General features: G+C 34.3%; 1 protein-coding gene and 1 pseudogene across 1 annotated transcript; both read left to right on the top strand.

Annotated features, from left to right (window-relative positions):
• The first annotated feature begins 5,948 nt into the window (after positions 1 to 5,948).
• On the top strand, positions 5,949 to 12,717 carry LOC105718573 (olfactory receptor 8J1). The gene is made up of 2 exons (XM_012454305.2): positions 5,949 to 5,982; positions 11,389 to 12,717. Exon 2 carries the CDS (start codon positions 11,409 to 11,411, stop codon positions 12,372 to 12,374), a length of 966 nt encoding a protein of 321 aa, XP_012309728.2. The 5' UTR covers positions 5,949 to 5,982; positions 11,389 to 11,408; the 3' UTR covers positions 12,375 to 12,717.
• LOC110569530 (large ribosomal subunit protein uL18-like) lies at positions 8,945 to 9,773 on the top strand (annotated as a pseudogene).
• Positions 12,718 to 13,437: the final 720 nt, after the last annotated feature.

Here is a 13,437-nt window from a genome sequence, read left to right as displayed (position 1 = left end):
AAATAGAAATTCCATTTGACCCAGCAATCCCATTACTGGGCATATATCCAAAGGATTATAAATCGTTCTACTGTAAGGACACATGCACACGAATGTTCATTGCAGCACAGTTTACAATAGCAAAGACCTGGAACCAACCCAAATGCCCATCGATGATAGACTGGACAGGAAAAGTGTGGCACATATACACCATGGAATATTATGCAGCCATTAAAAATGAGGAGTTCGCGTCCTTTGTAGGGACATGGATGAACCTGGAAACCATCATTCTCAGCAAACTGACACAAGAACACAAAACCAAACACCACATGTTCTCACTCATAGGAGGGTGTTGAACAAGGAGAACACATGGACACAGGGAGGGGAGCACTATACACGGGGGTCTGTTGCGGGGGAGTGGGGGGGACAGCGGGGGGGGGAGTTGGGGAGGGATAGCATGGGGAGAAATGCCAGATATGGGTGAGGGGGAGGGAGGCAGCAAATCACACTGCCATGAATGCACCTATGCAACAACTTTGCATGTTTTTCACATGTACCCCAAAACCTAAAATGCAATAAAAAAAAAAAAATCTGGAGACAACAGATACTGGAGAGGATGTGGAGAAATAGGAACACTTTTACACCGTTGATGGGAGTGTAAATTAGTTCAACCATTGTGGAAGATAGTGTGGCAATTCCTCAAGGATCTAGAAATAGAAATACATTTGACCCAGAAATCCCATTACTGGGTATACGCCCAATGGATTATAAACCATTTTATTATAAAGACACATGCATACATGTGTTCATTGTGACACTGTTTACAATAGCAAAGACCTGAAACCAACCCAAATGTCCATCAATGATAGACAGGATAAAGAAAATGTGGCACATATACACCATAGAATGTCATGCAGCCATAAAAAAGGATGAGCTCATGTCCTTTGCAGGAACATGGATGAAGCTGGAAACCAGCATTCTCAGCAAAGTGACACAAGAACAGAAAACTAAACACTGCATTTTCTCACTCATAGGCAGGTGTTGAACAATGAGAACATGTGGGCACAGGGAGGAGAATATCACACCCTGAGGTCTGTAGGGTGGTGGGGGGCTAGGGGAGGGACAGTGGGGAGTGGGGAGGTTGAGGAGGGATAACATTGGGAGAAATGCCTGATGTAGGTGACCGGGGGATGGAGGCAGCAAACTACCATGGCATGTTTGTACCTATGCAACAATCCTGCAAGATCTGCACATGTACCCCAGAACTTAAAGTACAATTACAAAAAAAAAAAAAAGAAATCTTAACTTCTTAAAGTAGACATTCCTCTCAAGGCTAAGGAACCCACTTAGCCTTGAGAGGAATGTCTACTTTGATCAAATGCACTGTAATATGGGAAGAGCAGAAACATGTCCTGGTCTCTTCACCAAACTGATCTCCACATAACCACATTGCTAGATTAACACAACCTGCTCATTTATCTATAAAATGCACTGATGGATGCCCCAATGTGGTAGGCTAATATTACCATTACTACTCTCTCATCAGTTCAATTATTTGCTAATTAAGCTTTATTTGTGTTTGTTCTCAAACCAATATATTCCATTAGTATTTTTATTGTAATTCTATGATATAATTAATATTATATAAACCAATGATACATGAATGCAAAATTAAAAATTATTTGATTAAAATCACATTAAAAGACTTGAAAGATTCAATAAAGTCAACTCTCAAAAAAAAAAAAAAAAAGAGTGGACAGTTGTAGACCTAGTCTCATGGCATAAAAGCAAGGTTCCCCATACCTGGCTTTAGATCTGCTTCTATATGCCACAGAATAAATTCAGAATAGCCAAAATAATCTTGAAAAACAACAATGTTAGAGAACTCACAATACCTACTCAATGCCTGCCTATAAACCTACAGTACTGGGAATACTGAAGCACTTTATAAAGATAGATAAATAGATTTATGATACAGAATAGAGTACAAAACACATGTACACATGGACATTTGGTTGATTATCTACTAAAAAGCCCACTTAATTTATATAGGACCTTAGATACATAAAAATAAAACCTACAAGCTATAACTAAAAGGCAATCAAATACAAATAGGATAAAAGATACTCCACATAGTAAGTATTAATGGTCAATATGCACATGATAAAGAGGCCCAACATCCTCAGCTATCAGGGAAATGGAATTACGGCAACAGCGGGATACTATTTTCCATCAACTCACTTGAGTAAAATTTAAAATATTTCATTACCAAGTACTGAGTGTCAACATGATGAAGAGTATTAGCTCCTAAAATTATCATACTTGCTGATTACCATGTAAAATGGTACTTCACTTTTTTGGAGAACAGTTTGGTGGTTATAAATAAGGTTAAATGCATTACTACCACATGTTCACAGAGTTCACCTTCTAAATGTTTTCCAAAGGGGAATGAAAACATGTCTAAAAAACATGTACATTCATGTTATTGATAACTGTACTCAAAGTAGTATAAAATGGAAATATATCAACTATTCATAAGCAAATAAGAATATAAGTTATGCTGTATTCCTAAAATAGAATACTACTCAACAATAGAATGGAATGAGCTATTGCTATATGCAGCAGCACAAATGAATTTCAATAGCATTAACCAGACACAACCTACTATACTTTTCCTTTTACATGAAGTTCTAGAACAGATAAACTAATATGTGGTGACAGAAATCATAGCAATTTCAAGCATGTCAATTCCAATGAACTAAGGTTTTGCTACCAGTGTCAGCCATTTACTTACTCTCCCACTAATTGGGATTATTTTTTAAAAGAGGTCTTTTCCCCTGGCAAAGTTTTAGAAAATCTTACAAGAGGGGTAGTTGCATGACTTAATGGGAAGCGGCAACTTTGGGATGGAATTTACTGGAATGGATTAAAAATTTTGCATTGTTTCAGAGCTAGAAAAATTTTATGTATCAAAAATGATAGTAGCCTTACATTGAGTATAAATAATATTTAAAAGCATGTGAATATGTGACCATTTGTGATGTTATTTGTAAAAAAAACAGTATATATACTTATCTTTTGAAGTGTTAAAACTAGTACTTTATATTCTTTATCATATCACTTTTTGTAAGTGTTGAATATATTCCACACTATACTGTGTTCTATTGTATAGCCTTAAGAAGTGTATTAAACATATCTGAATGTGTCAAATAGAAGTAAATGTCCCATATGGTATAATGCTGCCTTATATATAAAACTGTGTAGATATATTAAAAAGAAATCATAATAATTGTATCCTGAGATATAGTATGCAGAAATTTACTGCAAAGAGACATTGGGGAACATTTGGGGATGATTAAAATACATTATTCAAATGTCAACTATGTTTAGTTGGCATTTTATTGTATGTAAGCTGTTGCTCTTTTAACAGAAACCAATATAATATGACCCTTTTATTTTTTTTCCAGGTTTATTGAGTTATAATAGGCAAATAAAAATTATATATATGTAAGGTGTACAACATGACAATTTTTTATTTTGTTTTATTTATTTATTTATTTATTGTAGAGGTGGAGACTTGCCATGTTGACCAGGCTGGTCTTGAACTCCTGGGCTCAAGCAATCTTCCGCCTCAGGCTCCCAAAGTGCTGAGATTACAGGCGTGAGCGACCACATTCATCATTATGATGTTTTCATAAACGTATATATTGTGAAATAATTACCAAGGGATGAAACTAATTTACATATCCATTATCTCATATAGTTTTGTGTGTGTGTGTGAAGCACATTTAAGATCTACTGTGTCAGCAATTTTCAAGTGTACAATGCAGTCTTATTAATATTAATCACCATGCTGGACATTAGATATCCAGAACTTATTTATCCTCCATAATGTATATTTTATGCTTAACCTACATAATTTACATTACACACTTACATTTAACATACTACATTACATAACTTACACTTTATACTCTTTGATCAACATCTTCAAGTTGCTTCCACTCCTCAGCCCCAGCAACCACTTTTACTTTCTGCCTCTATTAGGTTGACTTTTTTAGATTTCACATAAGAGTGTGATCACAAAGTAAAATGTTACCCTTTTAATACTATCTTTAACTTGCCTCTCAGAAGCTTTCCTCAAATTTCTATATAATACACATAGATGAAATTTTAAAAAATATATAATTATATGCTAAACATATCTCATAATTTACTCAACAAATTTCTTTTTTTTTTTTTTGAATGTTCCATTAGTTTTAATTTTAAAATACAATTGTCACATTGGGAAAATGAAATTACTTAACAAATTTCTAAACTGTGTATTTCATTTTCAGTATTTTATCTCACTGAAAAAAAAAATCTGATGAAGATTTTATTTATATATTTAAGTAACTTGTATTACTTATGTAGAACAGATTTCCAGAAGCAGGTTTTCTTCTCAATGAAGATTCCATCTTTTCAGCTGTTTTGGGCCTAACTTGTGAGGTTTAGAATAATTATGTTCCTCTGTTCATGACGAATATTGGGTTTTAGTTTAGATTGTGAGGTCTGGCTCCAGCCAATGGAGATCAGACACAGCAGTAAGGACGACCCCAAATGCATAAGGGATAAATTTGTGTGTTTTCCTTTGTTCTTTGTACTCTCATGGCACAATGGTTAGCAAGAGTATCCTTCCTGCAGTCCAGGAAGTAAAAATTGTGTTTCTGAAAGATCCTTTGTCTCAGTGCTAATTTTTCTTTGCCACACAGAGCATCTATTTCTGACATCTATTTCCAATAGCTAGAAGCTGTTGGTATCACAGTCAAATTAAAAAAAATACTATATCTATAAATAATATATTTATTATATCACTATCTCCGTTTTCTCTCTTTACCTCTTATTTCAAAGTATAAAACATAAATTCCCCGATGCACAAAGGCATTTTTAAAAACATTAAACATTTGGAATATATGCATTTTTCTGCATGCAATTCACAGACCAAGGGACAACTTGTGAGGACACAGTGAAAAGGAGGCCCCCTGTAAGCCCAGGTGAGCCACCCCAGAAGAATCCAGACCTGCTGAGACCTTGAACTTGAACTTCTATCCTTCAGTACTGTAAGAAAACAAATTTCCATTGTTAAAACTATTCAGGCTGTGGCATTTTGTTATGATAGTCTTCAATATACCTTTCATCTTAATTTTTTTACCCAGTCCCAACCACCACCATTGGGAAACCACCACAAAATGATTTAATGTTAATTTGTTTTCCTGTGTTGTTACAGAGCATACAATAGTTTTCTCTGTATATGGGTTTATATTGTACATAAATGTGATCATGCTATATATCTCCATTTTCTGCTTGAATTTGAGGCCTGTGGGAGCAGATCTTTGTGTATACAAAAAGGACTTAATTCTTAAATAAGATAATTTCCCCAAGGCATATTTCTTTCTAAACAATTCCATTAGTCATTACATGCATAAAAATGCATATGTCCTACATGTTAGGTGTCTTTAAAAATGCCTTTGTGCATCAGGGACTTTATGCTTTATACTTTGAAATAAAAGGTAGAGGGAGACAACAGAGATAACGACACAATAAATATATTATTTATAGATACAAGGTTTCTTTTTAAACTTTTGCTGTAATACCATCAGCTTCTAGCTCTTACATAGCTCATCTTGCAGTAATGAGTCTCTGAATGGAAATGGGTTACTTTAAAGACACAGTTTAATCACCATGTCCCTTAGCTGTAATGAACCTGAACTCACTTCAATAATACAGAATAAACACAGACTACCAGAAGGACTCACAGGGTGTCTGATTGACTTTCTAGAGGGAGACCTTGTTAAGGAATCAGTCCCAGCTGGCATCTTCCCCAAAGACATAAAAGGGAATGTGTATGTACAAGAGTTGCCTGTGCTTCAGAGTTAAGGTCTCAAAGGTTTTGAAAGCCCGACAACTCTCATTGTCACAGCCATGTATAAACTCTAAGAACCTGAAGCAGATTCTCCTGTAGAGGTGGGTGGAAAATACTTGTGTTTTTGGTATAATGATCTTTAAAAGATCCAAAACCATACCTTAAAATGAGCCACTTCACTTTCATTTGGGAAGGCTCATTTCATTTATGTATAATCAAATAATACAATGCTTAAACTAAAGTTTGGTTTTAGGATTTATAACTGTTTTTAGGAATACAGGGCATTAATTATGATCAAGCTATTTATGTTTCCAAGTTAGAAATAGCATCATTATATATAATCAAATAATACAATGATTAAGCAAATTATGTCACTACTGAAACTATGAATTTTTGCTTGTGGAGACTGTTTACATCATGGTTTTAGTATGCAATATTATTTACAATGAAAATTGCATGTTGCACAGTATAACTTATGAAAGAAATAACTGGATATACAACTACCTGAAGTCAAAATGATGCCTTTCTTTTTGGGAATACAAGTATAGAATGCAAGTGTCCTCAGAAAAATTATCCTCTCAATGTGATAATATACAAGGAAATATATATAGAAGTATAGTATGTAATCCAGTGCAATAATGGAAAATGTTTAAACCATCTATCTTGTCATAAAAGGAATCTGTCAGTATTTTAGTTCAGAAGAAATAGCAAGGAAGAACTTCCATTCGATATCAAAAAGTAGGACTTCAATTTGCAGGAAGACATTTCCAAAAGCAGAAGTAAGACTTTAAGAAAAACTGCACAACCCTAGATTCACGGTGTGATGGGACAAAACCTCTATAACATTATCAAGAGGAATATAGAAAAAAAACTCATTGCCTGGGTTGTCCTTAAACTAACCTAAAATAGAATGTTCAAAAATAAGTTTACTTTCTTTTCATTGCCTCTCAGATGGTATAAGAAAAGAAAATCTTAAGTACATGGAAAGTATTTTGAAAAAACACTTTTTAAAAGGCTATTATTGTTGACTAAAACTAGTAATAGGGAATAAATAAGAATTATTTTGTTTAAAAGTTAAAGGCTATTATTGTTACACATTAGCCATAAAACACTGTACTAATTTAAAGACAACTAACTGGGGTCCAACAATGGGAACAGTGGTTCACACCTGTAATCCCAGCACTTTGGGAGGCTGAGGCAGGTGGATCACCTGAGGTCAGGAATTCAAGACCAGTCTTGCCACCACCCATTTCTACTAAAAATAAAAAAAATAGGCAGGCATGGTGGTGTACGCCTTGTAGTCCTAGCTACCTGGGAGGCTGAAGCTTAAACCTGGGAAGCAGAAGTTGCAGTGAACGGAAATTGCACCACCACACACCAGCTGCCTGGGTGACAGCGTGAGACTCCATCTCACAAGAAAAAGACAACTCATCTATCTTTCTATTCTTTCAATTCAATAGTAGTTTTGAAAAGTTTGAACATGCCTAGAGAGTGATCACAAATGACATCTTTAAATACTACAAAATTAAAGTTCATTAGCCTCATTTGATGCTACCCTCATTTCCGGTTTTTAAATATATGGACACACTGCTACAAATGGTGGACAAACTTTTTTCAGAGAAGATTGTACCTCTCACCACACACACACAAAAAAAAAAAAAAAAGAAGAAGAAGAAGAAAGAGAAAGAAAAAGAAATCAGTCTCAGAAGAATCAATACCAGTGAGGACACGAAGGGTCAGAAATAAAAATATACCTTTAATGCATGTTTGTTAGGGTAGATGACCAGAAATGTCAAGTGAATCTGATGGTAAATGAGGTAAAAGCATATTTCAATTATTCTAAAAAATAGCTTGGATAACATAACTTAATTGTACAAAATGCCTTAATGACTGTCATTCCTACCAGTCAATCTAAAAGAATCATGACATGGTGAACCAGGAAGGATACAATACAATAATTAATAAAAGTGCTTGCTCTAAGGAAGTAGAAGAGTGAGATGTGTAGAATGGGAAAGTATTCACAGAAATTAGCATATAGTGTAATCTTGAGATCTGAAAGAGAAAATTACAGGATGAATATTGTTTTTGTGATTCAAAATGATTACTTTTAAGAATTAATTATTGGATTTTTAAATAAATCATAAAGCCAGTAAAGCACTAGGTGTCATCAGAAACAGTAGCTAATACAGTCTGCAAGCATTCATATTGGCTGATATCTGGCATGTTTGCTAAGGGGGACAACGAAGTGGCTGAAGGCTGCAGACGGAATACTAAAATTGCAAACCTAGAGAAAGTCAGATAAGAAAGGGGCATTAGAGGGGACACAGAAGCACGACTACCTGTTGTGTAGTGTTTGGAAATAAAAGGAAAACGAGAATTGATCTTGAGTCAGAAAGGATGCAAACTGAATGAAGAAGAAATTAGGAATTAGGGTTATACGTTTTTATAAAATCTTGAAATATAACAAAAAACTTTATCATTATCTAGATTGATGTTTCCCAAGCCTAATCACATCAATATCATCCAGATTTAAATATTAGCTTACTTAAATGATTATTTAAACGTTTCCTAAGCAACTAAAACTGAATATATTCAAAAATATCAACTTTGTTTACTCCATCTTAAAACATCTTGGCTCATACTCAAAAATGGCATAGCTGTTGCCCTAATCAAAATAAATCCCCCATCTGTCATTCTGTCATATATAACTTATATAACTTATTACGTAAATCGCGTTGAGGAGATTATCTTGTTTCTGCTCCAGACTATCAATGTTACTATCTTTTGATCTTGAGTTTCTCCATTTTAGCTGAAGCCCACATTATTTTATACCAGAAGTCCCATATCAACCTCTAAACTCATTTTTTATTATTTTAAAATTTCTATTGCAGCCCTGCCTCGCGCTTTTTCAGTCCTATAGTACATTATCTTTATAACAACAAGAGTAATCTTTTTAAATAAAGCTAATAATGTTATTCACCTATCTTAAAATGTTGTCATGGCTTACAATTCAAGGCCTGCAGGTCTCTGTTGAGCCGCAGACGTGGGCCTCTCTTCTGCAGAATGGGGTTTGTTAAAGTTGTTAGGAATAAGGCCTACCTTAAAAGACACCAAGTGAAATTTAGAAGACGATGAGAGGGTAAAACAGATTACTATGCTCTGAAATGCTTGGTGATACAGGATAAAAATAAATACAGAATGCCCAAATACAGGATGATAGTTTGTGTAACAAACAGAGATATCATTTGTCAGATTGCTTTTGCCTGTATAGAGGAGGATACGATATTCTGCACAGCATATGCACACGAACTGCCAGAATGTGGTGTGAAGGCTGGCCTGACAAATTCTGCTGCAGTGTATTGTACTGGCCTGCTGCCGGACTGCAGACTTCTCAATAGGTTTGGCATGGGCAAGATCTATAAAGGCCAAGTGGTAGTGACCGGCGATGATTACGACGTGGAAAGCACTTATGGTCAACCAGGTGCCTTTACTTGCTATTTGGATGCAGGCCTTGCCAGAACTACCACTGGCAATAAAGCTTTGGTGCCCTGAAAGGAGCTGTGGATGAGGGCTTGCCTATCTCTCACAGTACCAAACAATTCCCTGGTTATGATTCTGAAAGCAAGGAATTTAATGCAGAAGTACAGTGGAAATGTATCATGGGCCAGAATGTTGCAGATGACATGTGCTACTTAATGAAGAAGATGAAGATGCTTACAAGAAGCAGTTCTCTCAATACATAAAGAACAGCCTAACTCCAGACATGATGGAAGAGATATATAAGAAAGCTTATGCAGCTGTATGAGAGAATCTAGTCTATGAAATGAAGCCCAAGAAAGAAGTTAAAACGCAAAGGTGGAAACTGCTAAAATTAAAAAAGACCTTCCCTTAACATACCATGTGAAAATATTCTCCCAAGTTATCATAATGTATTTTCTTGTTTAATTTATTTATTATACTTATTGCAGTGTGCAATAATCTTGTTTATATGTTTGTTTACCAGATTTTTGTATGTTTCCTGTCATTGGACTAGCAGGTCCATAAAAAGAGGGATAAGCAATTTATCTGAAGTTTGCATGTTACCAGAGTAAGGTATACAATAAACAGGTGTAAATAAATAAATAAGATGATTATTTTTAAAAACAAGAAAAAGCGTGATGTTTGCTTTCAGAATCAAACTGAGATTAGATATTAACAATGTTAGGAATTATTATTTCATTCTTTTTTCACACTACAGAATAGTTTTCAATTTTTCTTTCTATTTATCTTTTTTTCAGAAGGAGAAAACAATGTAAACAGCTCTGGGATTTTAAAATTCAGGTATGTTTAATGATATTGTGTTAACCCACTGAAACTTAACTCTACATTTTTAGATAAGGGACTATGATAGGATTTCTTTGGGTCAGGTGCCCACACCAGTGGAACTATAAATTATGGCAGAGAAGGCACTCTAATTGCCTCAGTTAGGGGTAGGTGATCATCCTAAATTTATAAAGAACTCAAGGGAAATATTTAGACATATTAAAATAGCATTTAAATTCTATGTCAAATATAAGCACTGTAGTTTTCACAGAAAATCTCTAAAGTAATACTTATGCTTATTACACTAATGAAAATATTAAAAATATTAAGATGAATAAAAAAATCAACTAAAAAGCAGATATACTTTATAAGTTGTAAAAATAATATATAATTATATAATATATGCTCAACAAAAATGCTCAACAAAAATAATATATAAATAGAAATTGTGATTAAACATAAAATACAATGTGAAAACTATGAGGAGTGGTTCAAACTTGTGAAACAACAATCAAAAAAAAATGAGAAAGAAGAAACAGAAAGTAGTATTCAGTAAAGCATAACGTCATGAAATTACAAAAATGAAATTCACCAATATGATGTTATTTAAAGCTAAAGAGAAAATGTGTCACCTGAAAAACATATCTGAGGACATAGCTCTATGTATTTTAGAGTTAATTTAAAAAAGAGAGAAAAAGCAAACAGATGTGGATGGTAAAACATATGAGTTACATGTGCATAATCCACATTACACTCATGGAATAAAGAAAATGGGACAAGACAGTATCTAGAATCATCCATTCTTAGGAAAAAGCAAGAAGTCTCAGATTAGAAATTGGATTATTTGCAGATATAAAATGCCTCAAACCTTTCTCGTGCTCAACATAAATGATATAAAATATTAATTGTGGCTTCAAATGTTTTCAAACTAAGAATACACTCATAATTCAATAAGGTTGTAAGGAAGTAAATCCTCAAAATGTTTCATGATCATCTATTTAATTTATTATACTTTTCGATACTTGCTTTTTCTCTCTCCCAAATTATACTAAGTTCACTTATTAGAGTTAGAAGCTTGAGTTTAATAATTGAGTTAGATTAATACATAATTCACAGAAACGTTACCAAGGAATTGTCCTAGCCATATAATGGCAGTCCTACAAATAATTCTTTAAAGTTTTTAACTTCTCTTTTTCCCCAAACAGATGAATTTCCAAACTCTTACATGGCTCCTGAAAATTTCACCGGGGTCACTGAGTTTATTCTCACAGGTGTTTCTGACTCTCCAGAGCTCCAGATTCCCCTCTTCCTGGTCTTCCTGGTGCTCTATGTGCTGACCATGGCAGGGAACCTGGGCATCATCACCCTCACCAGTGTTGACTCTCGACTTCAGACCCCCATGTACTTTTTCCTGCAACATCTGGCTATCATCAATCTTGGCAACTCTACTGTCATTGCCCCTAAAATGCTGATTAATTTTTTAGTAAAGAAGAAAACTACCTCATTCTATGAACGTGCCACCCAACTGGGAGGGTTCTTGTTCTTTATTGTATCGGAGGTAATGATGCTGGCTGTGATGGCCTATGACCGCTATGCGGCCATTTGTAACCCTCTGCTCTACATGGTGGTGGTGTCTCGGCGTCTCTGCCTCCTGCTGGTCTCCCTCACGTACCTCTATGGCTTTTGTACAGCTATTGTGGTGTCATCTTGTGTATTTTCCATGTCTTATTGTTCTTCCAATGTAATCAATCATTTTTACTGTGATAATGTGCCTCTGTTAGCATTATCTTGCTCTGATACTTACTTACCAGAAACAGTCATCTTTGTATCTGCAGCTACAAATGTGGTTGGTTCTTTGATTATAGTTCTAGTATCTTATTTCAACATTGCTTTGTCCATTCTAAAAATACGTTCATCAGAAGGAAGGAAAAAAGCCTTTTCTACCTGTGTTTCACATATGATGGCAGTCACAATTTTTTATGGGACATTGCTATTCATGTATGTGCAGCCTCAAAGTAACCATTCGTTAGATACTGATAAGATGGCTTCTGTGTTTTACACATTGGTCATTCCTATGCTGAATCCCTTGATCTACAGCCTGAGGAATAAGGATGTGAAGTCTGCTCTACAGAGATTCATGACAAATCAGTGCTACGCTTTAAAACAATGTCATTTTAAACTGTACAGATAAATAAGGAGAGAGTTAATATAAGCTGCCATTATGTGAGAGAAAATGTAGGAAAAAGAAAAGGTAGGTATCTGACTTATAGGTTCATAAGCAATCGTAGGAATTACAAGATAGAATTTAGGAGACTTGAAATAAAAACGAAACTGAAACTCTTTGAGTTGTGAGGTTAATGTAGAAAAAAAATGTTATTCACCAATTCTGCCCAGGATTAAGCAGATACAGAGTTTGAAATAAAAATGGTTTCCAGCAGTTAGAAAAAATATAAATTAAAAAATGTAAATAAGTTTGAATGAAGCAAAATAATATGGTGAGAGAAGTAAAGTTGATTTTCTTATACTTTGGCGTCATTCACTGCCCTCCAGGTATAGCTGGGTATAATAAATTAATTCATCTTGAAAAATTGTAGTTACAGATGATTAAGATCCTTTCCTTCAGCTATTAAAATTCAAATAACAATCATATTTAAAATAAAACTTTCTAATGATTTTGTAATTTTGCTCAAAGAATGAAATTCATACTATTAATGACTTTATATTTTGAATGCTAACCAGAATAAGATTAAAATAATTTTATTCCACTTAATATAATTTATACAATTTTTAAATGACAGACACAAAGTATCATACTTAATATACTTTCATGCTGGATTATTTATAAACTTTATGGATTCTGTAAAAATGTCTCTTTCTCCTTACTCCAAGTATTGTTCTCCTTTAGTGTACAAAATGAATGCCTTGTGTTGTAATATTATTAAGTGAAACATGTTAATGAAAGGTTCTTACATAATTGGAATAAAATAAATTCATTTTATAAAAATTTTGTTCTGCTTTCTGATAGCTCTTGTTCACTGAGTGTACATTTAAATCTCTTGTACTGCTTTGAATATGAGGGAACCCAGCTATATCTCAGAATTATCAAATCAGAATCATAAGATAAAGGTCAATAAATTTATATGTTAATAAGCTTCATGCGGGATTTTTGATATAGAACCTTAAGAATGAATCTTGGGTTCGGGTACAGTGGCTCATGCCTGTAATCCCAGCACTTTGGGAGGCTGAGGCAGGTG

Source organism: Aotus nancymaae, unplaced genomic scaffold (genome assembly GCF_030222135.1).
Source record: "Aotus nancymaae isolate 86718 unplaced genomic scaffold, 86718_ANA_hifiasm-v0.15.2.pri h1tg000059l, whole genome shotgun sequence".
Lineage (NCBI taxonomy): Eukaryota > Metazoa > Chordata > Mammalia > Primates > Aotidae > Aotus > Aotus nancymaae.
This window is presented reverse-complemented; position numbering and strand designations above follow the sequence as displayed.

Excerpts from the sequence above, each read along its gene's own strand:
- LOC105718573 (XM_012454305.2), top strand. The coding sequence starts at position 11,409 with ATGGCTCCTGAAAATTTCACCGGGGTCACTGAGTTTATTCTCACAGGT.